The sequence below is a fragment of the Python bivittatus genome, unplaced genomic scaffold (assembly GCF_059951505.1).
Source record: "Python bivittatus isolate LINGU-HERP-01145 unplaced genomic scaffold, Pbiv_v1 ctg000350_np1212, whole genome shotgun sequence".
In the NCBI taxonomy this organism is placed as follows: Eukaryota; Metazoa; Chordata; class Lepidosauria; order Squamata; family Pythonidae; genus Python; species Python bivittatus.
In genome coordinates, this window is record NW_028277074.1 from 33,648,397 (window position 1) to 33,675,355 (window position 26,959).

A 26,959-nucleotide genomic window follows, 5' to 3' on the forward strand; every position below is an offset into this window, starting at 1 on the left:
TTTGTAATGAAAGAACAGAGGGTATAGGATTCTCTTCCTACAAACATGTCCTAGTGATAGGGTTTTTAGTGAAATTTTATGGTTTGAGGACAATGGGGGTATTTGAGTTAGAAATGTTTTGACAGGAAGGTCTTGTCAGGAATAATTATTAGTGGTGGTTGTGAGTAGAGTGAGAAGTATCATGTGGTACATGTGAAAACAAGGCTAGGCCTGCAGAAGTACCTTGTATATGGCCAGTGCTAATGAAGTGTTTGCTTATCAGGGCCCTACGGAGATTGAAGTAGGGCAGAAAACTGGCCAGTGCAAGATGCTGGGCAGGTTATGGGACTATGATGGACAGAGAGGCATGTATCAAAGGTTACTCGGTCAGATATTCCAGACATTAATGCAAGTCTCTCCTAAGCTATTGCCTCCCCAGGCTCAAGTGGCCAGATTATCAAATGCCTTGGTCTCCAGTTGCTACTGGTAAATGTCAGGTCTGTACACAATCAGTCTGCATCCATCTATTACATGGTAGAGGATGGGAAAGCCTTTGTGTATTACTTAGACCTGGCTGGGCAATGATGAAGAAGTAAACCTGACAGAAATCTGCTACCCAGGTTTCTGGTCATGCAACAACCATGATGCCAACTCCTGACTAGTGGCCTTATTAGGTGACACAGACCCATTTAGGAGAGGATGCATGCAACAAAGCAGCTGCAGGCCATCAGAATGATTCTGCTGGTTTTCTTGCAGTCACTCATAATTCCTTAGATTTAGGTCTTAGTTAGACAGGTCCAAGTGAAGTGACGGAAATGATCTGGGATTCTTTTGGGCATGTGGAACCTGAGAAAGTGGAGAGGGTTCTCTAATGAGTTCTGCTACCTGTAGGCAGTGGGCAGGGTATGAGCAGTTAGATTCAAGAGATGTTCAGTGAGGGAAGGGATTATACTGCCTCTTCTGAAACAGGTGGTGGTTTGCATTTCTTCCCTAAAGAAGCCATCTGTATTTGACAACTTTTGCCTCATTTCAAACCTTCCCTTTTTGAGGAAGATTGTGGGTAGGATAGTAGGGAATTAGCTACAGATGATTCTAGAGGAAGTGGCTATTTGGATCCATTTTAGTCAGGATTCTGGCCAAGTCATGGGACAGAAATAGCATTAGTTGCTGTAGCAGATAATCTTTGTCAGGCGTTTGGGTGGGAGTTCACTCCTCTGTGTTCTGTTAGACTTCTGAATGTCATTTGATAACCATTGACCATGATAGCCTGCTGGACAACTGTAAGGGTTGAGAGTGGGGGGCACTATTTTACAGTGTTTCCATTCCTGCTTAAATGGATGGGTTGAGTCAGTTGTAACAGATGAGCAGTCACGTTCTTGGCCACTTTAGTGCAGGGTCTCATAAAGCTTGCTCCAACTCCCTATGTTATTTAATACCTATATAGAATCACTAGAAGAGCTCATCTTTCAGTTTGGGGGAGGTATTATCAGTTTGCTGATGACAGTTGTTTACTGCCATCCTGGGAAGAGGTGGAGATGCTGTGGAATCTTGATTACAACAATATTGGACTATGGCTATGCAATTATGAAGTTGAGCCTGAAGTTGGTGCAAAATGCAGTGGCTAGGCTTCTAACTAGGGAAACCACTACAGTATTGCATAATACACCTATTAGGTTGCTGCACTGGCTGCCAGTAGGTTTCTGGGCCCAAATCAAAATGCTAGTTATAACCTATCAAACCTCTGTGGTATAGTACCAGGATCTATCGGGAACTGTCTTACTAAGCATGGTTTTGCCTTTTGGTCTAGGCATCTAGGGAATGACTATAGAGAATCTTACCCTATTAGGAGGTCTGCGGGACTGGGACATCCCCTTGAGACCTCCAGACTGGACTACTGCAATGTGCTTTAATGGGGCTGCCCTTGAACAGTATTCAGAAGCTTCAACTGGTGCAGTTACTGGCACTGGTTATTCAGTGTGACACTACACTGCTCCGTGAGCTACACTGGCTTCCAGTATACTTCTGAGTGCAATTCCACTTGTTAGTTTTAATGCCCTTCATGGTTTGGGACTGGTGTACTTACAGGACCATCTCACCCCAATAGTCTCTACCTGTCCTATCTGATCTGGCAGGAGGGGTGTGTTCTGGTACGTTTGGCTTATTGGAGTATTGGTTGGTGGAGCCCAGGAGGAGACCCTTTTCTGCCATGGCACCTATCCTTTAGAGTATCATCCACCCTGAGATTAGATTGGCCCCGTCCCTGTTGGCCTTTCTTAAGGCCTTGAAAACTTGGTTTTGTGCCTGAGCCTAGGGCCCTGGATGTTGGATAGAGCCCCTTTCCTGGCCGTGTGGATGATTGGTTGGATAATGCTTCAATGTTATGTATTTTATTTTTATTTTTTATGTTGTATATTTTATGTAATTTATTTTATTGTAAGCCACATAGTGTCATGTAAAAGTGAGATGGGCAGCTATATAAACAATAAATAAGACATCAAGTCTTCCCCAGCCTTTCTTCTCTACACTCTGGATTAGTTCGCCTTTGGAAGTAGGATAACTGCATCTCTACTTTTGCTTAAAAAGGCAAAACTATTATATTCCAGTAGCCCTGGGCCCATAGTATGGTTGTTGGGTAATAATTGCTTATTTTATGCTTTCTAATGATTACAATTTTGTTGTGCGAGTTGATTGCTGTAAATGGGTCCTAGTAATTGAGATAGTATACAAAAATGATAAATACTTAGTATCTCAAAAATACTCAACTAAGTTTAGAAGTTAAGCGATAAAATATTTTACTTCCAAGGGGCTAGAATCAGCATCATGCAAGTAGATTTCTGCTTATGCAGCAGTACCTCTGTGCTTGTCTCCCTTGCGTACCCCCATATTTGCTCTTGAAGGAAAATAGATAAATACTGAAGGAAAATAGGTAGATTCCAATTTATTTCCACTGCAAAAAAAGTCTTAATAAGTTATGAAGTAAATAGGGAGCTGATCAAAGCTTCATTTGTCAAAAATCTAATATTATACAAAAGTGCTTTAAGCTTCCTGTGCTTCCACACATTTATGCCCTACATTAGTAAAGAATTTAATAAACTATACAAATTTATCTAATTCTGCTCTACCTGGAGCATTAAGCAAACTGGAATTACATTTATGATGCTGGCTAATGAACCCAGAAGGCTGTCTCTTTTAAGTTATTATCCTACAAATGGAGAGAAGCACTGGCAATAAACTATGTCCTTGCCATATGAAAAACATCCTTTGTGCTATTAATCTGGTACTGAAATTCCAACCAAACATTTACTTAGAAAAAACTTGGTGAAATTAGTATTTTTCAACAGAAGATTTTTTTAAGGAAAAAAACTAATGTGACTTTAAAATCAGGAATAGTCTTTATAATATAGTGGAAAAATAAGAGCTATCAAAAATATGCTGAAGCAAAACCACTGAAACTCAAAATATATACTTTCCACATCAGAGAATATATTTTTTGATTATATAAGTGAAAAGCAGAAGGAAAACTACTTCAGCAACTAGTAGGATATTAGAAAAACTTTAATATCCATAACATTTGACAACGGTCTCATATACACCTCATTTTTAAGACTGAAATTCATATAATCTCTGACCAATAACTATACTGCCTAGTGGAAATTTTGCTACCTGAAGGGGAAAAAATAGCTGAGAGTGTAATAAAACTGTCTCCAATAAATATTTTTGGTCGTCTAACATGGGATCAACTTTCCAATGTTACTATTAATGCACAATTTTGTTAGAACTTTTAAACTCTAGCTTCCCATAGTATATATTATATGATCTATCCTTTGACATTTCTTGTTCTGGAAAGTTGTGTTTTGTTCCCTTTTCTAATTTATAGTATGACTTTTCTCAGCTTGTGACTGTTATCTTTATATATTTGTAAGGTGCAATTACAACACTTTTTGAATTCTCTTGAGTACTGGTTTGCATAAAACAAAAGAGCTTACATTATTATTTTAATATTTCAAAGAATCAGGTTACTGGCTACATGAAAACCGTTCATTATAATTCCAAGAGATTATTTAGGAATTAATGAGATATTTCAAACAAAATTAATGTAAATGATTTAGCCATATCCTATTATTAAAAATCATCCTAGTACTCTAGGGAACTAATTACTGGAATGTTAGGTAAGTGATCTCCTTGTATAACATTTTATAAAGTTCACTTAGCATATTTTCTCTGCTACTTCATCAACTGAAATATTGCCTCTGATTCAATAGCAACCACCTTTTCAAAATCAATGTATATTGTAAGTATATAGTCTTTGCCTTCCTTTATAAACATGTCTTATAGCACTACCTAATGATAGTTGCACAGGCTAAGCCTGAATTTCTCATTAAATATAAATATGGCATCTGTCTTTAAGTGTTAATAGTTATCATAAAGTATTCTGTACATTTTAGAATTTTAAATGAAGGAATACTTTTGTCTTAAACAGATCCAAGATATTTTCCTTTTAAAACTTGTGGTTCTGGATATGACCTTCAAAGTGGTTCCCTAATAGAATCTCAGATGTTATTTTGTTCAACAAATGTTAGTCATGCATCCTCTGCTGGTTCAAATGTCATCAATCAAAACTGAAATTATATCTTTCTATGGGAATGAAGGGTATTATCCAACTGATGTTTCTGTTAGCTACACAATTAGTATAAGCCTTCAGTGCTTCTATTTAAAATAACATTTTAAAAGCACCAATGAAAGGCAACATTTGAACTATAAACAGAAGCAAGTGTATGTCATTATAGTATCTATTTTTGAAAAAGCTCATATTCAGATGTATTTTCATAAGTTATTATTTATAAATGGGACAGAAGTAGCAGAATAGCAACATGACTTGCCATTACTTCTATGAAAGTAGTTAATATACAAGTTTTCTACTACAAGAAATGTCACAATTTTACTTACAGTCAGGAATTCATTTCTCATTCATTTAGTATTCTCTAACCATCTGAAAATATCAAAACAAGTAAAATACAAATACAGTGATCCAGATAATTCTAGGCACAGATTTCTATATATAGGTGCATGTGCTGTGGATCTTTCTCTTTCTATATCAAGTACTACTTTGTGTTAAATTGAAAATCACTTTTGCAATTTAACTATGAAAATTTGGGATGATTAGAAAATCCCTAACATACAAGCAAGAATTGCCTTACAGCTTGCTAGATTATAGACAGTATTTTCTGAGAACAGTTTTTGTACCTGATTATATAACACCTTGAGTCTTATTTTACAAAGAACTTTGGGCCTCAAGGAAAGTTCTTGAAGCGAGTATAAGAACAAGTTCATGTCAATTTCTGGAAAATGTTCCAGGCAAAGTGATCAATTTTCTCTCTGTAGCATTTCTTCTATTTCTTTGTCCCAGTTGTCATCTCGTTTTTCTGATTCTGTAACTACTTCATATTCTTGAAGTTCTTGTTGTAGTTCTTTTTCCCAGTCTGCAGTTTCTTCTAAGTAGAAATAACAAAGCATACCCAAGTTTATAGGACTGTATACTCAATATGGAATTTAGTGATAACAGAATCTTATACTTGAATACACAAAACATTTTTAAGACCAAGAACAGTCAAATGCCACTTTTAACAAAATACTATTTTAGGGATTTTGCACCAGCAGGACCAAATTATTAGAATATGAAGAATAATTATTTTTACCATCCACTATAGTTGTTTCCTTTTTCTTGTCAAGCACAAGCTGTTCAATCTCTTTCCTCAAATCTTCTTGATTCAGGTTGCATGCATCAAAAGCATCACTTACAAATTCAGATACACCTGGACTAGTAGAAATCTCTTCATCATCCTTTAATATAATTTTAAAGAAAGGAGTAATTTTAGAATATAACAACCTTACGTTATTTGAAGCACTTATACTATTAACTTGTTATGAAGAATGGAAAACACTGAGGTCACATGTACAGAATATCTAAACCAAGAAAACACTTGTACTTTCTAGTAATTCAGTTAATAACTATATTTATATCTATGTTATAGCAGCAGATTGCAGGAAAGAATACAATCTGATATCCACCTGATTTCAACAATGTTTTTAGGATTCCTCTCTAAACATGTCACCTCTGATATCCAGCAGGAAAAAACTGCACTGTGCTACTGTTATGAAAAGATTACTGGTATTAACTACAGTGCATCCTTGGATTTTCTAGGCTAAGAAACATAATTTTGATAGAAGAACGATCAAGGAAAAATAGATATGGCTTGAATAGGTAGCTTTAAGCAAAGTCCTAGCTAAAAGAGTTTCTACTGTTGGTAATTCTTAAACTCCAATTCAGACTTAATTTTAGCCATTTTTTTTTTTTACTCTCTAATTTGCTTAGAGATACTGTAAATGCTTTGTGGAGCAATTAGAAACTAGTTTGGATTTTGGGAATTCTAAATATGCTTAAGCTGTAAGTGCATGCCTTAATCCTCACTATAAAGTAAGTTTACCTCTTGACGTTTCAGCTGAGATTTGATTGCAACAGGTGGTGTCTTTGGCCTCATAGTGTCTATGGGGAAAAATAGATACTGTGAAATTTTGAAGGTATTTTCTCTCAAGGCGTGATGTTTTAAAGCATGTGAATGACTATATAGTCATTGATACCAAGCTGTGATTTACTGTTAATACATGTGTGAATAGCAAGCCTAATACTTCTGTATTTCCTTCTCTCCTTCCTTCAGCAGAGGAATATTTTAATGTTTGGTTTGCAGTCTGGCTATCCTGACATTTGGACCTGGAAAAAAAAGGTGGTTGGTATGGCTCTGTGCTGCCAAAACACCTGTCCTGCCTAATCAATGTAGTGTTGGAGACTTTTAAAGCTGTAATATAGGCAGAAATTGCTGCAAGAGCAACTTTCCATTCTCTTTGGTTTAGGATAGGAATGTAGGAGCTTCAGATTTAGCAAAAGGAAGTAACATGCATGCCATGAATAGCAGAACTGTACAGCAGAATTGTAAAACCTCTATGCAGAACAATTTTTAATTCTTAACCCAAGATATAGTACAATTACATGGATTTAATAATTATATACCATGTAGTCCCCAGGGTTAATGGAGCCTATTGTAGCAAAATTCAAGTTGAATACAAATGGTTCTAGTTCTTTATGCAATACTACTTATAGAGTATCATACAATAATACTGTTCTGGCTTACATACAAATTTGACTTAAGGACAGACTTTGGGAATGGAACTCATTCTTAAACTGGGGACTACCTGTACTCAGAGTAAGATTTTGAAATCAATCAGGGATATTGTCTTCTCTTTTTAGACCCACAACAGTGGCACTATATCATCTTATATACAGGTAGTCCTTGACTTATGACAATTGGGACCGGAATTTATGTCGCTAAGTGATGCGGTCATAAAGCAAGATGTCATGTGACTGCATCGCTTAGTGATGGCACTCCACATTGCTGCTAAGTGAATTCCACTGGTTGTTAGCTGAGGACCCACCCCAATCCAAGCCATTCCGGGCTTGGTTCCTCCCAGCCCTGAGCATCAGTAAGGTAAAGGAATGGCCTCCAACTCCTACCACCTGCCCATCTCCCCTCCATCTCTGCCCTTTTGGCCACCCTGAACCCTGCCTAGAGTGAATATTCTATAATAATTTAGTGCAAAAATATTGTTGAAATTTTCTATATCTCCCACTTATCTAAGGAATATTTCATATGAGATTGAAGATGTAAAAAGCTTGGATTAAAAAAAAAAAAAACTAAGGGAAAAATTACCTAAATTTTAAAATGCTCGTTTAAAGCAATAGCTACCTGTTAGTTGTCTATCCTCTTCACTGCCATTCTTTTCTTTTCTCACTGCTTGTTGTTGTGCAGCCAGTGCTGTAAGTTGTGCAGACTGTTTAATAAGGGAGACGCGGTAAAAATAATTCCTCCAGAACACCTCTTCCTTTACACTGAGGGCAGCACATATGTTTTTGTTAGTAAGTATTTACTTTATAACACTGGGTATACAGACTTTATGTATAAGGATTTGCCTTAATTGCCAGTCAATATTTTTACATGGTATGGGGGGATGCAGTCTAAGAAACTCATTTTATCCCACTAGTTAGGTATAGTTCATGCATTTGCACGTGAAGCAGGAAGGAAAATATAATCAATGTTATTCCAAAAGGATGGAACTGAATGGATTAAATGAATCTGTGCGTGTATATGTACGTACACACACACACACACACACACACAGAGAATACCTTAGGATGTGTGTCTGCGTATGTGTATATAATATACGTATGTATGTATGCATGTATGTTACAATCTTATATATGCGATAGCTCTTATAACTAAGGTTTCCATAGAATTGATATATGTTGTTTTTTTGACATCAGTATGGAAGAGGTTTGCCATTGCCCTAGGATTTCTCATCAAAAATACAATCCAGGTCCAACCTACTTAGTTTTTTTTCTAGGTCAGGCAAGGTCAGCTAAATGCTTACACTTGTCGGGACCTTGTTGAGAAACTTCAGAATTACTTTCTTTGGAAATAGATGAAACAATAAAATCTTAATTTAAGAGATCCCTATTTAGTAGACTAGATGCCATAGACAAGTGTATATCCTAATATCCAAGTCTGTTCCATTCAAAGTTATCCAGATGAGTAACTTAAATTTACATCAAATTATGCTCAATTTATGTCAGTTTACATCATTTGTGTCAATGTATGTTATTTGCATAATGACAAATAGTACAAGTATCTGATACAGAAATTCTTTTAAAAATTAATATTCATAATTGCATAATTCATAATTTTAAATAGTTTGAAACTAGTCTTGAACAGTGCATCACACCTTATTTATCAAGTCTTATTTTAATAGGAAATATTAAGCAGATAGTAATAAGTGATAACTTTCAAGCAACTATTTTTTCTTCATAGCTAAGTGTAAGAAAATAGCTTATCAAAAATAGGTGGATAACTCACTGTTTTGGAACAAGATCAAATCTCATTCTATTTAGAAGTTCATCTTCTTGAAGCATCACCATGGCTACTGGATACATCTGATCAAAGTCAAAATTAAATTGAACCCCTGCTGGTGGGTCACGCAGAAAGTTTCTTCTGTCCTTTGTAAAATAAAATGTGGTTGTTAGAGGTTGAAAGCTGTTATCTTGAAAGAATATTTGTCAAGGCGTTATTTTGAGAAATGAATTACATCATGAACACACTTTAATGAGTAGTTTTATTAATTATGACTGTTCTTAATTGTATCAGGGATTTTTAAACAGTTATTACCACATCATATCTGAATATTTAGAGTCCTGCTTTAGGTAACAAAACATCTATATTTTCAAGAAATTAATAGCTTAAGCTAGGAATGGGAAGTTTATGATTCTCCAGAGGTTGCTGAACTATAGTTTTTCTCCCATTCCTGGTTCAAGAGATAAAAAGCAAAAAACCTGTCACGTACTGCTGATAAGGCCAATATTTGTTGCTGAATTGTTTCTTCTTCATTGCTGTCTACCCATGGAGGCACAGCTGTTTCTGTAGCCGAAAAGGAATACTTTGAGGAAAATTGTAAAATTCTGCCCTATAACCAACCCACACATTTCTAAAACAGAATAGTTGAATATATATATGATACATGTACTGCACACATTTTATTTTGAAGGAAAAAGTATAATTTTTGTAGCATTTTGATGTTTCTTAAGAACCAATAATGGCTTCAGTCCCAATATATGTACAGAAAGCAGTAGGTTTCTGCATATAATTCCTGATCTTGCATGCACACTTGATTCCTGTCAATTTTGCTAATTGGAGGGAAGCAAGGATCTGAATGCCATATTCTTGACCAGGGATATTACCTATAATTTGATTAAAACTATCTTTAGTAATAGATGTGAACTGCAAGATCTCCAACTAGAAATACAATCCAGCCAAGCATTCTTTTGCTGCCACTGTTCATTTTTGTGGAGTTTATGCAAGTGGTTGATGTCTGAGGTCTTTAATATTAGTTAGAACCCCAGAACTTTATTTATCAGAGCCACTGGAATGTACTAGGAGTTTTGTAAATTAGGACCAACAAAATTCATATGGATTGGATTGGGTCTCTCTCTCTTTCCCCCTCTCACACACATGCAGACAGACAATATTTTCACACAATGTTCTAAAAACAGAATTGAAGTTGGTGGGACTGGGTATGCTTCTCTTAATTCATTATAGGAAGAACATAATATAAATCTGCTACAAAATACTTTTACAATACAAGGAGCTGTTTCAGATTATGTTGCAAGATAAAAGCTTTTTGTCTTTCATAAAAATATAAATTGTTGGACAAATAAGGAATGCACTATTTTTATGATTTGTAAATATGTAAACATTACTTGTATTATAACACACATTTTACTTTAGGATTTAGCACATCTTATACAATGTAACTTCATATGTTATATGAAACTCAATCTTAATTTTCTGTTTTTCTGATAGGACAGACTTTTAAAAAATCAGCTATTTTAATACAAGTTGTTCCATCCAATATCTTGCAAGTGTTTTTCTGCTTATGTGCCCGGAAAAAGCCTGCCCCCTTCCAACACCCATACTATCCAATCTACTCTACTCTCTTTCTAATATGATGATTATTCTTCTTTTGTAGCCAATTTAAAAAATACCTGATTTTTTGGTGTGTTGCTGTTGAACAAATTTTTCTTGTTCCTTCTGAAAGTCTCCTATAATTGTCTTCAACAAAAAGTAAATACAAAAAATGAAAAGGTTAGATCAGCATTTGAAAAATAGTCATTTCTGCTATTGTTACACAATGTGGACAGTTTCTAAAAAAAAAGTTGACAAACTATTCAGACTTTTATTAATATTAACATTTCATTTATGTAAAATATTAGAACTTCTTTATATAGCCTGTAGTAGAAAGTCAAGAAGACTAAAAGTAAGATTTACATATTTCAGTGGTACCCCAAAGTAGCAAACATAAATATATCTGTCTTTTATCAAAGGATTTCTGATTAGAGGAATATGCGTGCAGGCTGCATGTGTCTTCTCCTTCCCTTAAATACCATGACTTGTGTTTTTATTTTTACTACTCACATAGTTAAAATTTAAAGGCTTGAGAGAAAAAGGAATATTATTCCACCTTAAAATGGGTGATCCAAGATTCAGAGTTTTTAGCATAAAATATAAAAAAGCAAGCCTATTGCATTTCCACATCAAGTCTTTTAAGCCATGCAAAACATCTACAGCCTCAAATAGTAGGTATCAGAAACAACAAATAGTTTGGGGACAATATATATTTCTTTTAATGAACCCTGCAGATAAATCTTTTCCTTCTGCATATGCTCACACTTACCAAATATGCATGACTTTCATTTCTGTAGATATTAGCAATGCCATCCAAATTCAATACTTTCTCTACATTCAGATTATAATATCCTAGCTTAACAAGTATCTTATTATACCTTAACAAATAAGTTCTTTGCTGATAAACAGCACATGTTTCTTCATCTAAACCTGGAAACCAGTTCCAGATCAATTGAACAGTGGTATAATATCCTGCTTGTTTTAAAGCAGGTAACTATAATTAAAATATTTATGATGTGTTTGCTCAATATACGGTTATGTGAAGTAGGCCATAGTCTTGTCTTATTTGATATAAAAAATTAATGTGTATACCGTAGAGACTCAATTAGTAGCACTAGATGCAGTTTTATAAGCATAATATGTAAAAGGACTTCATTCTTGAATTGTACTCAGTTTGACTTATCTGTATAATGTAAAGTATATACATTTTAATTGCTACCAAACCTATAAACATCAATATACCTAATATAAACAAACTTGTAAGATTAGTAGCATAAAGACAATTCTCTTTAGGAATAAAGCCAGTGGCATTAATTCCATAAAGCCTCTTTCCAAGCCCAACTCAGTTTAAGTAACTACATGGACACAATCATATGATTTTAAGTGATTTGCCATTACCTTCTTCCCGGAGATTTTTCAACTTTCTACCCTAACCTACAGCCCTGGACTTTCCTGGTGATATCCCATCCAAATATTATGCTGGCTTGACCTTACTTAGCATCTGAGCCTAGGTGCTACCATCTGCCAAAATTATAAAACTAGTAGTCTTCAAAATGACTTAAAGCAGAATAAGTTAACATAAATTTTTATAGGCACTTATTTACAACAAAAAATACCTTATCAATTATATTTTCTATTTTTCCTTCTTCAACAGACTTCTTTATAGTTTGTGCTGTTTCAGCAACTGATTCAGATATCTTTTTTGTAGCCGTTGTAGCAAAACTGAAGATATAACCTTTTGGAGATAAGACACCATTTAAACTTAGAATATTTTCCTTTCTGGGCTTCAGAAACTAACTGCTATTAATATGGATCTGAAGAATATGGGAATTCAGAATTATTTATTATTCAGCTCTGCCAGTGCTTAAAAACATGCAGCATAATTAATGCACAATAATCAGGAGCAAGGGGAACTCACATGCTCCACTTACACAAGAGACTAATGTTTATCAGCATCACTGATAGTCTAGTGCACAAATGAGCATATCATCATAACTTGATTTTAAATAACTTCTGATGTTAAATCAGGAAGAAGTACTCTGGATGTAGGTCCTTTGATTAAAGTGACGGCACATATTGACTTGTTTGAGACAACACAATAAGCTATAATGTGACTCATTTCAATTTTTAAATGGTTTAATACATTGTATCCACCCACTTTTAAAAGTTCAGTATTTTTAAGTGGTGCCTGATACAGAATATTATGACATGAGACATTCCTGAACCAATCTTAAATTGAAAAAGCAACTATCTTTTGGATCAGGTTTTGATTTCTTTGGTAGACACCCTGGAATATAAAACTATTACATTTCTCAAGATAAAATGAAGAAGTATGACAAATCAGAGAAACATGATAAATTCCCTGAACTCAGCAGGGAAATGTCTATAGTAAGTCTGTTTATTTTGATAATCGGCCAGCAAAACAAGGCTTTGAAAACTAGGATTTCAGCCACCCCTATAGTACACCGGTTACATTGAAATAATAGTGTAACCTGTGTACTGTAAATTATTTTTAACACAAACTATAAAATCATGACACCAATACAAGTAAAATTATACATTTAAAATTTTAAACACAGGAGCGAATGTAGTGAAAATTAGTAAGCTTAAGTAGAACTATAGAGTGATGATTCAGAATAATAAAAATAGCTAACTTGAAATATAAAATATTACAATCTATAAACTATGTTTAACATTAATACTGTGACTAAAGGGAGTATAATGCTATAGCATAGAGTTGAATAATATATAAAGGAGTGATTATGACATAAAAGCAAAAGAGTTAAAAAGATCAGTTGCAATACTGGTTATATTACAAGAGGCTCTAACAATGGATAATAATAGTCAATAAAAGTACATATAAGCATAACATAGATGTAGATAATCAGTTAAATAGCTGCAGCTCAAATAGGTGAACAACAGCTAGGCAAGGGTGACTAGGGTGCTTGACTAAAAGTAGGAATAACAATTTCTGGGAAGGAAAACACTTGTAATGAATCTCACCTGCTATGTTTTTTTTATTTTTTATGTATACCATATTTATATTATTTTATCTATGCTAATAATTACAAATTAAGAAGATTGTAGTTAAATGCAAAATAAGAAATAACTTAGGAAAGCTCAAATATTTAAAAGCTGATCATCCCCAGGGAAATAAAATTTGTATTAAAAAAGCCAGAGTCTAAAAAAATCTGGATTTTAAAAGAACATATGGTCTCTAAACTGTTAATTGTTACCCTGAATGGAATTTTGAGGACCCTAATTCAGAATTTCTCTGTATTTCAAAAACTCCTCTGGTGCACAAAACCACTAGTTTCAACATTTATTGTTGCTGTCATTACCAGCACTTATGCATTTTTTAAACACATTTTTGGTAGTAATACAGAAATGGAATGTGTTGCTTTTTCATATGCTTTAGAAACCAAATACAAAGGATATTCCAACATCCCTGAAGAGGTGCTTGAATACTGTATTCTATAAATTTATTAAGAAATAAGACCTGTAGAATTCCAGAGGAAGCTATTTCCATAACTGCAGCCCAAAATACATTTAACTGAAATTAATGCAATGTCCACTAAATAAATGGATTAGTCAAACATCACATTTACATGGCAGTAAGTGGTTGTGAGGTTAAAAAGGCACAACTTATGCCCACTGGAACTTTATCCCAAGTCCACCAGAAAACTGCAACTTTATTTATTAAATTTGTACGCCTCCCAACTCCCAATGACTCTGCGCAGCCTACAGATTCAATAAATGAATAGAATCTTTGCGGGCCCGTAAAAAGGTCTTAATGTGTCTCTTTGGTGCCATCTAGTGGTCGTCCGAATTTTTGAGTCCCTACAGGAGGGGGGGCAGAGAGAACGATTTATAGAAAACGTTATTTGTACAGCCTGTACTAGGGCAGAGGCGGAAGCGCACAGCCAGCAGCCCATGACAAGGCGAGGCGGCGGTAGGGGGCTCTTGGCTACGGGGTTCCGCGGAGGAGGAACGAGACACTCACTGCCGAGCCCCTTGGCCTGGTTAAAGAGCGGGTCCGGGTCCAGGCCCGGCCCCCCTTTCAGTCCCTCCTCTTCGTGGCTCCGCGGGGTCGCGTCTCTTCCAGCAACCTCCTCTTCTTCCCCGCCAGTCCCGGCTTCCCCTTCGGGGGGAGACGCTGTTTCTTCCTCCTCCGCCCAACTCATCCCCAGCCAGCCGCTCAGGCCGCGGAACATCTTAAAGAGTTCGCGCCAGCCGCCCTCCGGAACCGCGTTTCCCCCTCAGCGCCGTGCCGCGTCTCGACAGCGCCAGGCCCGGGTTACGCCTTTGTTTCCGGAAGAAGGCGAGAGCCCGCCCACCGCGTCATCCAGTGCGTCACCAGCGGAACCGGGGGTCTCGGCTTTTCCCCCGCCGCACGTGTTCTGCTTCTAATCAGCGCCCCCTTTCGCCGCTCTTAATCCGGGCCGGGCACGCACCGAGGGTGGTATTTTTTTTTAGAGTACGTAATCGGATCGGCTATGTTCAGAGTAATTCTTCTATCCCGTAAAATTTGCTTGGAAGGGATTGTAATCCACAGTGAGTGGTGTCGTAATCTATTTTCTTCATTCGTCCCGCTCGCCTACAAGCCCCTTCGATGTCCTGCATTGTGTATTGATGTATTGTGGTCAATACCTGCAGATGACTGAAGTTCGTTTTAAATAATTCCAAGGGACTCTGCCATTCTGGAAGAAGACAGTGAAAGACAAATCCATTACAGAAGAAATAATTCTATATGCAATTAAGTGTAGGTTTTACAGAAAGAGAATTGAATGCAAAATAAGGCACTGCCAGCTAAAATTAAAACACTTCCATGTGTTATTTTGAAAGAATTAAGTGGATTGTATTTAAATGGGCACAGACTAGATATAGTCTTCTTTAATCAAGCTTAGCTCCTATGGATTTAATGGGTGCATCCATACAGTTTTCTTGGTAGAGTTACAGAAATGGTTAGTCACTGCTTTTTTCTGGGACATTTTTGACATCCAGTTTAAGCCTGTAGCCCTGGTAGTCTCCATTAAACCAGGATCAGCAATTAACTAGGTCTTAATTAGCTTTCTGAGAGCAATAGATGTCAGCTAAAGTAACTTCTATATTGAATTTCTTGGCCATTATTTATGAATAAAATGCATAGGAACTAATTGTAATTGCTTAAATTACTGTCTGGGACTAACAGTGAAATGCATTTATTTATAAAAATATAACTACTTGTAGAAGAGCCAATGTACATAAATAAATGCTCCAAGTTGGATTTTGCAGTTAGTAAGCAGTCTGTAGTTTTGGCAGATAGTCTCAGACAGTGTTCTTCATTTTTTAAATGGGAATAATGCACAACTGTTCCAAAGGATTGTTGGTAAATGTAAAATACCTGGCAAAGTACAAGTGCAATATATGTTAGGCTCAGTAATAGATATGATTGCATTTGATTTGTTGATAATTATTTCATTATATATAAATTATATCCCCAAAGAATCTTAAGCCAGGAGTGGGCAACCAGGTTCAACAGTCTAAATGTTCATATTTGCCTCAGTCAGCATAACTGAGATGATGGGAGCAGCAATCTCAGATACATAAGAAGCATTGCTATTCTTGCTCTGTGTAAAATTATCCCATGTGAATCTACATATGGGTGATTTTCATTATGTGTAGGTTTCATGGAAATAACATCTTTTATGTGTGGAATCCTTGGGGTTCTCTGAGCTTGGTTGTTTTCTTGCAAATGTTTCATTACCCGGCTAGGTAACATCTTCAGTGCTAGAATGGAATGGGGTTTGCTCTCTGTTTATATACAGTAGCATGCCCTGCCATATAAACAGAGAGCAAACCACATTCCATTCTAGTACTGAAGATGTTACCTAGCTGGGTAATGAAACGTTTGCAAGAAAACAACCAAGCTCAGAGAACCCCAAGGACTCCACAGTTCAACCCTGAACTACACATATTCTCTTCTATTATGTGGATTAAGACTTTTTTTTTCCTAATTCCATAGCACGAAGACAAGAACAGATGTTGAACATTTGACTTCCCTCTGTGCACATTCAGATATAATTTCTTCCAGTTCTCTGGAATTAACAGCATCCACCTTCTAAGTAGCCTTAGATTCTGCATGTTTCAAATGAATAGACATTTTTATAATGGTAATTCTTTCCCAGTCAAGGAAACACCACTCCACCTAAGGTTCAGATCCCACTTGCCGTCAGCTGAGAAACCAATTCCTGTGTTTTATGGGGCAGGGATAGAAGGAATGGTGATGACACAACCATCCAAATTCCAAATTTTCCAAAATCCAGTTTGTAATATTTCCTAATCCTGAGTTAATATTTTCAAACCTTTGCTTTGTTTCAATAAGCTTTAGAACATGACTTATCTAGATAGCCACTTTTTAAATACATATTGCATATAACCAATTGGTCCTTAGCACTATTTTAGAATATAATTTTCCTTTTTCTATGCAATGGGCTGCTGTTATAATGTAGTTGGATGTGGGCTCAATCACATGTTACTTGTATAGGTCTGGTGTATTCTACTCTCTACCTCAGTTTGTAATCAGGAATTAGCATCCTTCAGTTTGCCTCTCCTGTAAAAGGGGTTAATACTGGAGGAACAAAATAATGGCATTAAATCAAGAGAGTTCTGCTGCATTTCTCTCTCTCATACACAGATCCTAGTTTGATACTCAGGGTCATTTGTTTATCCCAATTTATGTAGGTACTGAAAGAGAAAAATGTTTGTTCAAAAGAGTACATTGTTTACTCAAATGTTTGTTAAAAAAAATTGATGTCTTAGATTAACATGGCCTGTTTTTACCTTTTCTGTGTAATATGTTCCTGCTGTAGGTTGATAAATGTGGGCTTATATTGTGGTTGTTTGCTTTGTGAATTAAAGATATGTTCCTCAACCCTCAGTTAGCCTTTTCTAATCAATGTGTTGCTGCTGCAGTCGACAAAGGGAAATTTGGAAGATTCCTTTGGGCTCTGTTAGTTTCAAAAATAGTTTGCTTACTATACCTGTGATATGCGTCAGACCCTCTGAAAAATACTCAGGTCTTACTGTTTACTAGCCCTGCCCAAATTGACATACTTTGGCTGCCCCACAATTAGCTGTTCTTTACTCCATGACCACTGGACATTAGCTGCCACTTGAAGAGAAAATTTCAGTCTTATTATTTTGGAATATACTGTGTGATCATATTCAGTAGGCTTAATTATTTTATGTATAGATCAAGAGGCTGGACCTCATGTGAATCTTTTTTTCAAATGGCTAATACAGTGTTTCTCAACCTTGGCCATTTTAAGATGTGTGCACTTCAGTTCCCAGAATTGCCCAGCCAGTTGAAGTTCATACATCTTAAAATGGCCAAGGTTGAGAAACACTAGACTAATAGATCCTTCACATCTTGTTTTGCATAAAACTTTGGTTTATTTCTTATTTATAATTGTTTGCTGCGTACTTTGGCATCTTTATATTCTCTCTGTGGCCTAATTATTATTTTCCCCTTTGGGACTGATAACCCTGATAAACCTCTATGTGTACAATTTTCTTTTTCCTAATTCTAATGCTAGATTGATTTATTCTTAAGGTACACTTTTGTTGGGAAAGAGTAATCCTTTGACCTTTTGAGGACTTGTATTTATTCTATAGGCTTTTCCATTTTTTCCCCCAGCTTTCTTGTTCTTGGAGCCTGTTGTTTTAAATCCCCATCTTTGGATAAGGGTGTTTGTCAGACCTCACCTGGTAGTACTCTAATGTTATTCCATCATTTATATCCCTGGAACCTGGGTTTCTGCAAACTTTGGGATATTTTTCTATATTAGCTTTCTCTTGAGGTAAGTTGTTTTGAATGAATTCACTGACTAATAAACCATGTTAAACTTACTGGCCATTGAGTAAAATGCACAGGTTTGGTCAACAATTCTACATAAGCCTACTTAGGATAAAGTATAACTTGATTAATATGCAACAAGTATTATAATTAATTTATACCAGTTTTGATCAAATGGTAAGTAAGGTTTACTGTCATTTGAAAGTCATTGGATGTGGAAATTAGTCTTTTTTATTTAAAAATTGGAATAATGTACAACTACTCTGAATAACTGATAGACCAATAAAATGGTAAAATAGTCTGTAAAATTAATTATACACATAAATATAATTTTATATTACCTTAAATATTTGTCTCACAATTATGTCAGAATAAGCTAAAATGCAGCTGGTTATTTTCTGGTTCAGTTTGCCTTGTAATCCCAGCCCTATTACTGAATGAAACAGCAGCTCAGCCTTAAGTTCTGATTACATCTAGCAGTTCTTTAGAGCTCTCCTGGAGAATAGTCATCTCCTCCCAAGTAGTCATGACTGGAGTAAGGGTTTGCAGTTTTATATTGTTGGGTCATAAACTACACAGCATTTCCTGGGAAAGAATATCCATAAACCATAATAGGAGAAGAAGACCCAAAGTTATGGCAAAAAAAAAAAAAAGGTGGAGCGTTAATGAAAAGGGAGACAAAGAAGGTAAGAAAATTGTTTCATATTGAAAAGCTTTAATCAACTCAATATCTTTCATGCAGTTGTTTAAAGGAGTGATAGATATTTTTCTCAAAACAGTTGGTCCCTTTCTAGTTTATGAGATGATTGATCATATAGTCCCATTGGTCATTTTGTAGATCAGTCTTGAAAGAATTCAACACACAGTATCCCTCTAAATCAGGTTAGTCAAATTAGTCCACCACTGTGTTTCGACAGTAGTCATTCAGATTGTGGGAAGTCCACAACATATATAGGAACCCTCTCAGTGATAATCCCCAGCAATGGGTATTGAAAGACATACTTCCTTAAATATTGGAGGTAATTTACGGCTGGAAGCCATTGACAACCTTTTCCATCTTGAGTTTGTATTACTTCCTTTTCAAGCTGTTGAATTGTGCAACTGCTGTTGTATCTTTTATTAAATCCCTACAGTTTAATTACCCAGCAGGTATTGAAGTGCTTCCTCTGATTTCTCCATTCAGTTTCACAGGATGACCTCTGGTTTCACTCTTATGAGAGAGAGGAAGTGGTTTTTCCCTCGCTTTCTTTACATTATGTGCAAGTGCATAAAACTTTATTACATTCTGCCAGTTTTCCAAGCTAAAAGCTTTTAAGTATATATCTTCCTTGGATGGGAATACTAGCCCCCTTGCTATTTTTGATGCGGGTGCTCCATCCTCATGACCAAAGGTGGATTTGAAAAACCCCCTGCATCTAAGCCTACGGTTAGTTGCTTTTGTTTGTCCTGCTTGACAAACAAGAAAAATTAGTCAAATTCATGATCCGCACTTCCTTGTTTTCTCAGTAGATGTCAGCAAATGCAAACATTTCTACCATGGATGATAACAAAATGAAAGTACACTGAAAACACTTGTCACTTGCCAGCAGACTGTCTCAAAGGAGCGTCTCATAGGCCCTTCTTCTTTCGGAGCTGGTTAGTAAAAGTGAAGGGCAGCCCAGAAGCCCTTGCATCCTTGGAGACAGACAGACAGATTTAGGCTCTCTCTTGGCCTATCCTAAGGCTTGTCCCTTAACTTCCTCATCTGCCCATCTCTGAGAAATGTTGCTCCTTTGGGCTGCTGAAGTGACTTTCATGCTCCTCCTCTAACCACTTAACAGTTTCCCTTTCCATCATCCCCTTGGTTTTTCCTGATCTGCATCAGCTGTTTCCAAAACCTCTTTGAGACTGCTTGGTAAGTACCATTTTCTAATCAGAAAGAAGAGAGTTACTTGATGTTCAGTGGCTGTCTGGATCACATGAGTTGCACTTTTCTGCACTTTTTCACCTCTGCAATATCCCGTTTGAGATATGATCAAAACTAATTTTCCTCATTTAAGCTCCCCAGAGATATGTGTAACAGCACCTGTCAGACCTTGGAACCTAAGTGTGTTGGGCCTGATTAGTACTTTGATGAAAGGCTTCCATGGAAAATGGAGACTGTAGATTAGAAAGGAAGTTGAAAAACACTGTAGAAGAAAGCAGTGGTAAACCTCTTTTCAATTATTGCCAAGAAAACTAAATGGATCTGAAATTACACAAAAAAAGTTTGATTCAAAGGAGACTACGTTTTAGAAAACAATAATATTTGCAATTTTATTTCTCCTTTCTTAGGATCCCCAACATTTTATTTTATTTTCTTTTTTGTAGCAACTGCAACAGCAAACTGCATTCGCATTTTTGCTGAACTCTTGCATCTCTATTTCAAGATCCTTTTTAGTCAGTCCCATGAATTAAGAACACATTTGCCTGAATGGCGTATACCTTACCATCTTCTTTTTAAATGTGCTAGTATTTGTTAAACTGATAAACCTTTAGTTTTTTAGTTGTTTATCAGTTACAGTTTATTTTGATAGCAACTATAAATAACTATACTATGTTATGCTATATATAAATATTTTTGGTATTATTTAATTAAATTCTTAACTGTCCTACAAAACATACTATATGCTATGATAATTATTTGTAGCGTGAATAAAGATATTTGTACCTAACCTTTTCATTTTTAGGATTCCAGCTCAGGATATACAGCACATCCATAATTTTCCCATGAAGTACATCCTGGTAACTGGTGGTGTCATTTCGGGTATTGGGAAAGGAATTATTGCAAGCAGCATCGGTACCATCCTGAAATCATGTGGTCTCCGGGTAACTGCAATCAAAATAGATCCTTACATTAACATAGATGCTGGAACGTTCTCACCATACGAACATGGTATTTGTGACACAAGCTTATTTTTGTACAAATTAATTTTTTTAAACATTTTGGAAAATGGCATTCCAGAACATATGTTGTATTGATTGCATTGTACATTTATGCACAATTATTTAAATAGAAGTCTCACTTAGCTCAAGCTAATTCTGGCTTATTATACTGTCTCTAGAGAATAAAATCTCATGTGGTCGTAATTGGCATTTTAAGTAAAGGTCCTTATTTTGAACAGTATTTGAAAACATCAGTCTGCCATGCTCATGCACAGCAGAGAGTTCAGGTGGTAGTCATAATCACATGAGTTTGTACAATATCACAAGTGATGCCCCAAATAATACATTCCTAAAAATTCCAAAGCTGTTTGGCTTTGTTTTTCCACAGATCCCATAAAGTTTTACCATTTCAAAGGATTTGGCACATTCTTTTATGTTTAGTTTTGGAGATCAGTTTGTGCCATCTCAGGTTCTTGTAGATGATATGATGCCTATAGTATCCTGCAATATTGACTCCTGATGCAAAGCCTGGGCCTCAGTTTACTGTTTTTATAGCAGTAGTAGTAGTAGTAGTTGTTCCTCCTCCTCTTCACAAAGCACATAAATGAGAAAATGCAAGAAGGCACTGATAATCAGAAAAGTAGTATAAGGAATACAAATTATAGTTTTTAAACTTCAGTCTCATGCATCATGTGTCTGTTTCTGTGATAATGAAAATTTGGCTTTTCTAAGCAATTTAGTATTTTCTGCTATGAAATTCATAGAATCGTATGGTTGGAAAAGATCTCAGAAAAGAAAGAAAAAAGAAAAACACTCAGAAATTTTAATTCAATCCCCTTCCCTTGGCAGGAATCCTGAGATATCTCAGACAAAAATTTCCAGTGATACAGTACCTACACCTCTAAGAGGCAGGCTTTTCGACTGCTTAATACAGTGTTGTCCAAACTTGGCCAGTTTAAGATGAGTGGACTTCAACTGGCTGGCTGGGGAATTCTGGGAGTTGGAGTCCACTCATCTTAAAGTGGCCAAGTTTGGACAACACTGGCTTAATAGGTCTAATGGTTAGAAAATTCCTCCTTATTTTAAGTTTGGATTTCTCTCTGCAGACCATCTACCCATTGGTTCTTCTTCTACCCTTGGGCACTTCAGAGAATAAATCCGTACCCCTCTTCCCTGTGATAGTCCTTCAAGTATTGGAAAACTGCTATCATCTCTCCCCTTGGGTTTTTCTTCTTTAAGGCTAAACATACCCATTTCTTTTAGCAGTTCTTCATAGGATTTAGCCTCCAAGCCCTTTACCATCTTTGTTGCTCTACACTCTTTCCAGCTCCTCAGTATCCCTTGTATTGTAGCAATTTTATTGGCAACATCTTTGGAAGTGATTTGCCATTGCTTTCTTCTGAGGGCTGAGAAAGGGTGACTGGCCCAAGGTCCCCCAGCTGCCTTCATGCCTAAGGCAGAGCTGGAACTCATGGTCTCCTGTTTCTAGCCTGGTGCCTTTAACTTCTGCCGTACACCAAGCTGGGTCTATTTCCTATGGTATAGTGTCTCTGATTTCAACCTTTTCACATGAAAAGCAAATGACTACAATTTATGGCAGTACGGACATATAGCACATTATCTGTATGCCTAGAAAAGATGTAATATATAAAACAAAAATAATGATAATGGTGTGAAATCAAACCTTATCTTTGTTAACTGGGGAAAAAATAATTTGGCCAGTGATGAATCCAATCCAATCAAACATATAGCTTGATTCTTATAGGAAGAAATATATGAATTTAGCTAATTGCATAAATTAAAATGTTTAAATTAGCTTCAGCTGTTACATTTAATCTCAGCTCTGCAAGATACAGCGGATGTAATCATTTCTGCCTTTGGAAGAGGAGTTCTGAAAATGTAAATTGCTAAATTGCAGATTGCTTAGTCACCAAACCCATTTAGTTTTCAGTCATAAGTGTCCTTGTTAAAAGTGTACCTCATTTAATTAAGTAATATTTACCTTTGAGTAAATATGCTTATGATTGCGCTGCATGACATATATTACATTGCATGTGTGTGTGTGTGTGTGTGTGTGTGTGTATTCCTAGCATTTTCATGCAGGTACAGGGTCTGCTTTTTTTCAGATTAACCAAATGTTGATCCATTGGTTGCAAAAGGAATTAACCAACTGGCTTGTCGCCCGAGTCTGACGTTGTATTACATATACATATACGTATACATATATATATGACTGTACATATAAATAGTAAAACTACTGGACTGTGAGTTCATGTTTATAAGCGAATAATTATCCTAGCAATGCCTTAATTTTCTATTCCTAGTACTAAGGAATACTGTTTACTAGGAGTACAATCATATCCTAGTAAAAATACAAAATAGTGTGTTTTACTGAGTATTTCATATATTTCAAAAATATGCTTTGTTTGTTCAGGTGAGGTTTTTGTACTAAACGATGGTGGAGAAGTTGATCTAGATTTGGGAAACTATGAAAGATTCTTAGACATTAGCCTTTACAAGGATAACAACATCACCACTGGAAAGATCTACCAGCATGTCATCAATAAAGAAAGGCATGGAGATTACTTGGGAAAAACTGTTCAAGGTATCTTTGTTAACAAATATGCATATTATTTCACTTCCTTCTGAGACATAGCACATGTAATCATCCTACTTTACCCTCACAGCAAACCCAGCCACTTCTAGTTTACTCAGTAAACTCATTTAAACAATGCAAGGCTTAGCACAAATAAATTAGTATCTTATCATCAGTGTGGTATAACTTTCAAAGATTCAACATATTCTTGGAATGTTTTACAGCATCAGTGAAATACTAAAATACAAAAGTCAATAATGAATGTGCATATTTAAGTATAATTTACAATTGTTTAAACCAATTAATCTATGTTAAAAAAATTAAAAATGATAACAAAAGTATCGTCGGCTGGTATCAGATTGATCCAAGCAAGAAGAAAGTGATCATGCCATACTGAAAAGGTACTCTCTTTAATAGCTATCAGCCAGACTTCACTTCATGGATACACCCAAAGAAGGGCCTCCAAAATTCTGTACGATTTTTCACCTGATAGTGATCATAAGCTCCATATTCATATGCTGTATACTGGAAGCCAATAAAGATGAGAAAGCAAAGTTCACTTCCATACCAGTAACCAATCTAACTGCCCTGAACTTCCTTAATTCCTTTCAAAGAAGTCCTACATACAGTGCAATGCTTACTGGCATAGTATTCAAACACACGACTGGCCATTTGATAGTAAAATGATTGTCACTTACAGGAAGAATGACATGAATATCATTCTTTTTCCATGTACATTTTCATCTCAATACTTTTTAAAGTACTTTTTGGAAGATACAAATTGCCAACCGTGGTTGCCAGGTAGCAATATTTATAGAACTATTGACAATGGGAATGTATTTATGTCTGCACAATATTAGAGAAGCTGTTAAGCGTTATATTCAGGTATTCCTACTCAAGTTGCAAGTATTCCTAAGAATTCACATTTCAACTGCACTTTATTCTTACTAGCTCATTTAATCAGATTATTATAGAATCTTCTAAGAACTTTAGCAGACTCAAGAAAAGAATGTGCTGTAGCTGTCAATGCTGTTACAACTTTAATTCTTGGAACAGTTCCATGAAATGGTGTATGTCTTATCTTCTCTCGCATTAACATTTTGTTTATCTTGTAGTTGTACCTCATATTACTGATGCAGTTCAAGAATGGGTAATGAATCAGGCAAAAGTTCCTGTGGATGGTGATAAGAAAGAACCACAGATATGTGTAATTGAAGTGAGTATGAGCTTTCTGTATGAAGCAGGCAGGCAGGCAGGCTTGCTATCTGTCTGTCTGTCTGTCTGTCTGTCTGTCCGTCCGTCCATCCATCCGTCCGTCCGTCCATCCATCCATCCATCCATCCATCCATCCATCCATCCATCCATCCATCCATCCTCCACTATAATCCCAAAGGACTCTTGGTGGTTTACAGGAGCACAATTCAAACATTCACAGTCAGCATTAAAATAATAATACAACCCCCCTCCCCCAAACATAGAAAATAAACTAAGTGCCTTCCAGAAGAGCTTCATTTTCAGCTGCTTCCAGAAGGCAGTTCATGTAGGAACTAACCTTACTTCTATCAGGAGGCCATTCCAGAAGGCTGGCACTGCTACTGAAATGGGCATGAAATCCTCTTGCCCCAGGCTGGGGTGCAACTGATGTCCCAGCTGAAGCTGGGCCAAAGGCCCACATGGCCGCAGCTTCCACCTGCTGCTCCAACAGGAGCTGCAAATCCAGAGGGATCCCCAAGTCATGAACCTGCTCCTTCATGGGCATTGCTCCCCTATCCAGTGACACCACTAAAACGTCAGAGAACTCCAATGGACAAACAGTTACCCCATCTTGCTAATATTTAGCCTGTTCTTTCCCATCCAGATGCTCAGAGCTTCCAGGCACTGGGAAAACATCACCAGCATGGCCCAAGATAGTGATGTAAACCCGCGTATCATCAACATACTGATGGTACCAAATACCAAACATTGGATGACTCTCTCAGTGGCTTCATGTAGATATTAAAAGTGGGGGTGGGGAAGGAAGAGGACTGAGCTCTGTGAGAACCCAGAAGTAAGCAGTCACTGAATCAACCTCTCCACCCCCACCAATTAAAACCATCCACTGAGGAAGGAATAGAACCACTGCAGAACAGTGCATCCGTTACCAAGCCCCAAAGTTGATCCGGAAGAATACCATAGCTTAGGGTGTCAAAGACCGCTGAGAGATGTAAAGGAATCACGACAGGTGCATTACTGCCCTCCAGGTCCTGACAAAGGCCATCTACTAGCATGACTATATCCAGGCTTGGACCTAACTGCCAATATGCACACAGAGTATTCTTCCCCCTTTCTTTTTCACTGCTAATCTATTTTATTTAATGGTTGATAGAAAAAGCTTTTATAGCAATAGCCTCACATACTTGCCCAAATTATTACTGGTATTATCTATATATGTTTTTAAAAGCATTCTTAAATTGAAATACAGATTGAAGTATGCTTTTTCATGTGCTCAAACGAATTAACTCCATATATTATCTTTTAGTTGGGTGGCACTATTGGAGATATTGAAGGAATGCCCTTTGTAGAAGCTTTCCGACAGTTTCAGTTTAAGGCCAAAAGAGAGAACTTTTGCAATATCCATGTCAGCTTAGTACCACAGGTAAACATTTCTCATTATGTGTTATTGCTTTACACATGTTAAGTTTGATAAAAATTCAGGGATTTTTAAAGGAGTGAATGAAACTGCAGGTGTATGTTCTTAGATATACTCTTTTTATTATTGCTTATTCATTGCCAAAAGAACATTTTATGCTGAGTGGTTCTAGGAAAGATTTTAAAAACTCATGTTGTATTTATTTCAACCAATGAATAAACATTTGAAGGCTTTCATTATGTTTATATGGGACACTTAATTAGATCAAACACTAACCCTAACAAAGCACATGTATTTATGCAAATGATAAACTTGATTACTATAAACTTTGATTAGGCTTTTTTGTGCCTTAATATGTTTTGTAAATCCAGCCTGTTTCGTTAGTGTGTAATTCAGTGCATTGTGTGACACTCCCCCCCTCCCCAAATGGGTCAATTCAGTGCTCAGGG

General features: G+C 36.3%; 2 protein-coding genes across 7 annotated transcripts in view; one reads left to right on the forward strand and one right to left on the reverse strand.

Moving 5' to 3' along the window:
- Window positions 1-26,959, forward strand: part of CTPS2 (CTP synthase 2) — a 93,219-nt gene that overhangs the window by 1,838 nt on the left and 64,422 nt on the right. For 4 of the 5 annotated variants that reach the window (XM_088144898.1, XM_007428870.4, XM_088144896.1 and 1 more), the window contains exons 2-5: window positions 21,090-21,295; window positions 23,720-23,890; window positions 24,997-25,097; window positions 26,400-26,516. In XM_088144898.1, coding sequence (XP_088001024.1) covers window positions 21,090-21,295; window positions 23,720-23,890; window positions 24,997-25,097; window positions 26,400-26,516 — 595 coding nt within the window. Of the gene's footprint in view, window positions 1-19,110; window positions 20,276-21,089; window positions 21,296-23,719; window positions 23,891-24,996; window positions 25,098-26,399; window positions 26,517-26,959 lie in introns of those variants that run through there. The other variant, XM_088144899.1, reaches the window with a different exon arrangement.
- Window positions 4,207-14,875, reverse strand: SYAP1 (synapse associated protein 1). 2 transcript variants are annotated; one of them, XM_088144906.1, is made up of 9 exons: window positions 14,548-14,875; window positions 12,161-12,279; window positions 10,625-10,691; window positions 9,427-9,500; window positions 8,943-9,082; window positions 7,779-7,921; window positions 6,465-6,523; window positions 5,676-5,820; window positions 4,207-5,468 (listed from the first exon to the last, which is right to left on the reverse strand). In XM_088144906.1, exons 1-9 carry the CDS (start codon window positions 14,756-14,758, stop codon window positions 5,344-5,346), a joined length of 1,083 nt encoding a protein of 360 aa, XP_088001032.1. In that variant the 5' UTR covers window positions 14,759-14,875; the 3' UTR covers window positions 4,207-5,343. The 2 variants fall into 2 exon arrangements, with proteins under 2 accessions (XP_088001032.1, XP_088001031.1); XM_088144905.1 differs by having other exon boundaries at window positions 4,207-5,471; window positions 14,548-14,874.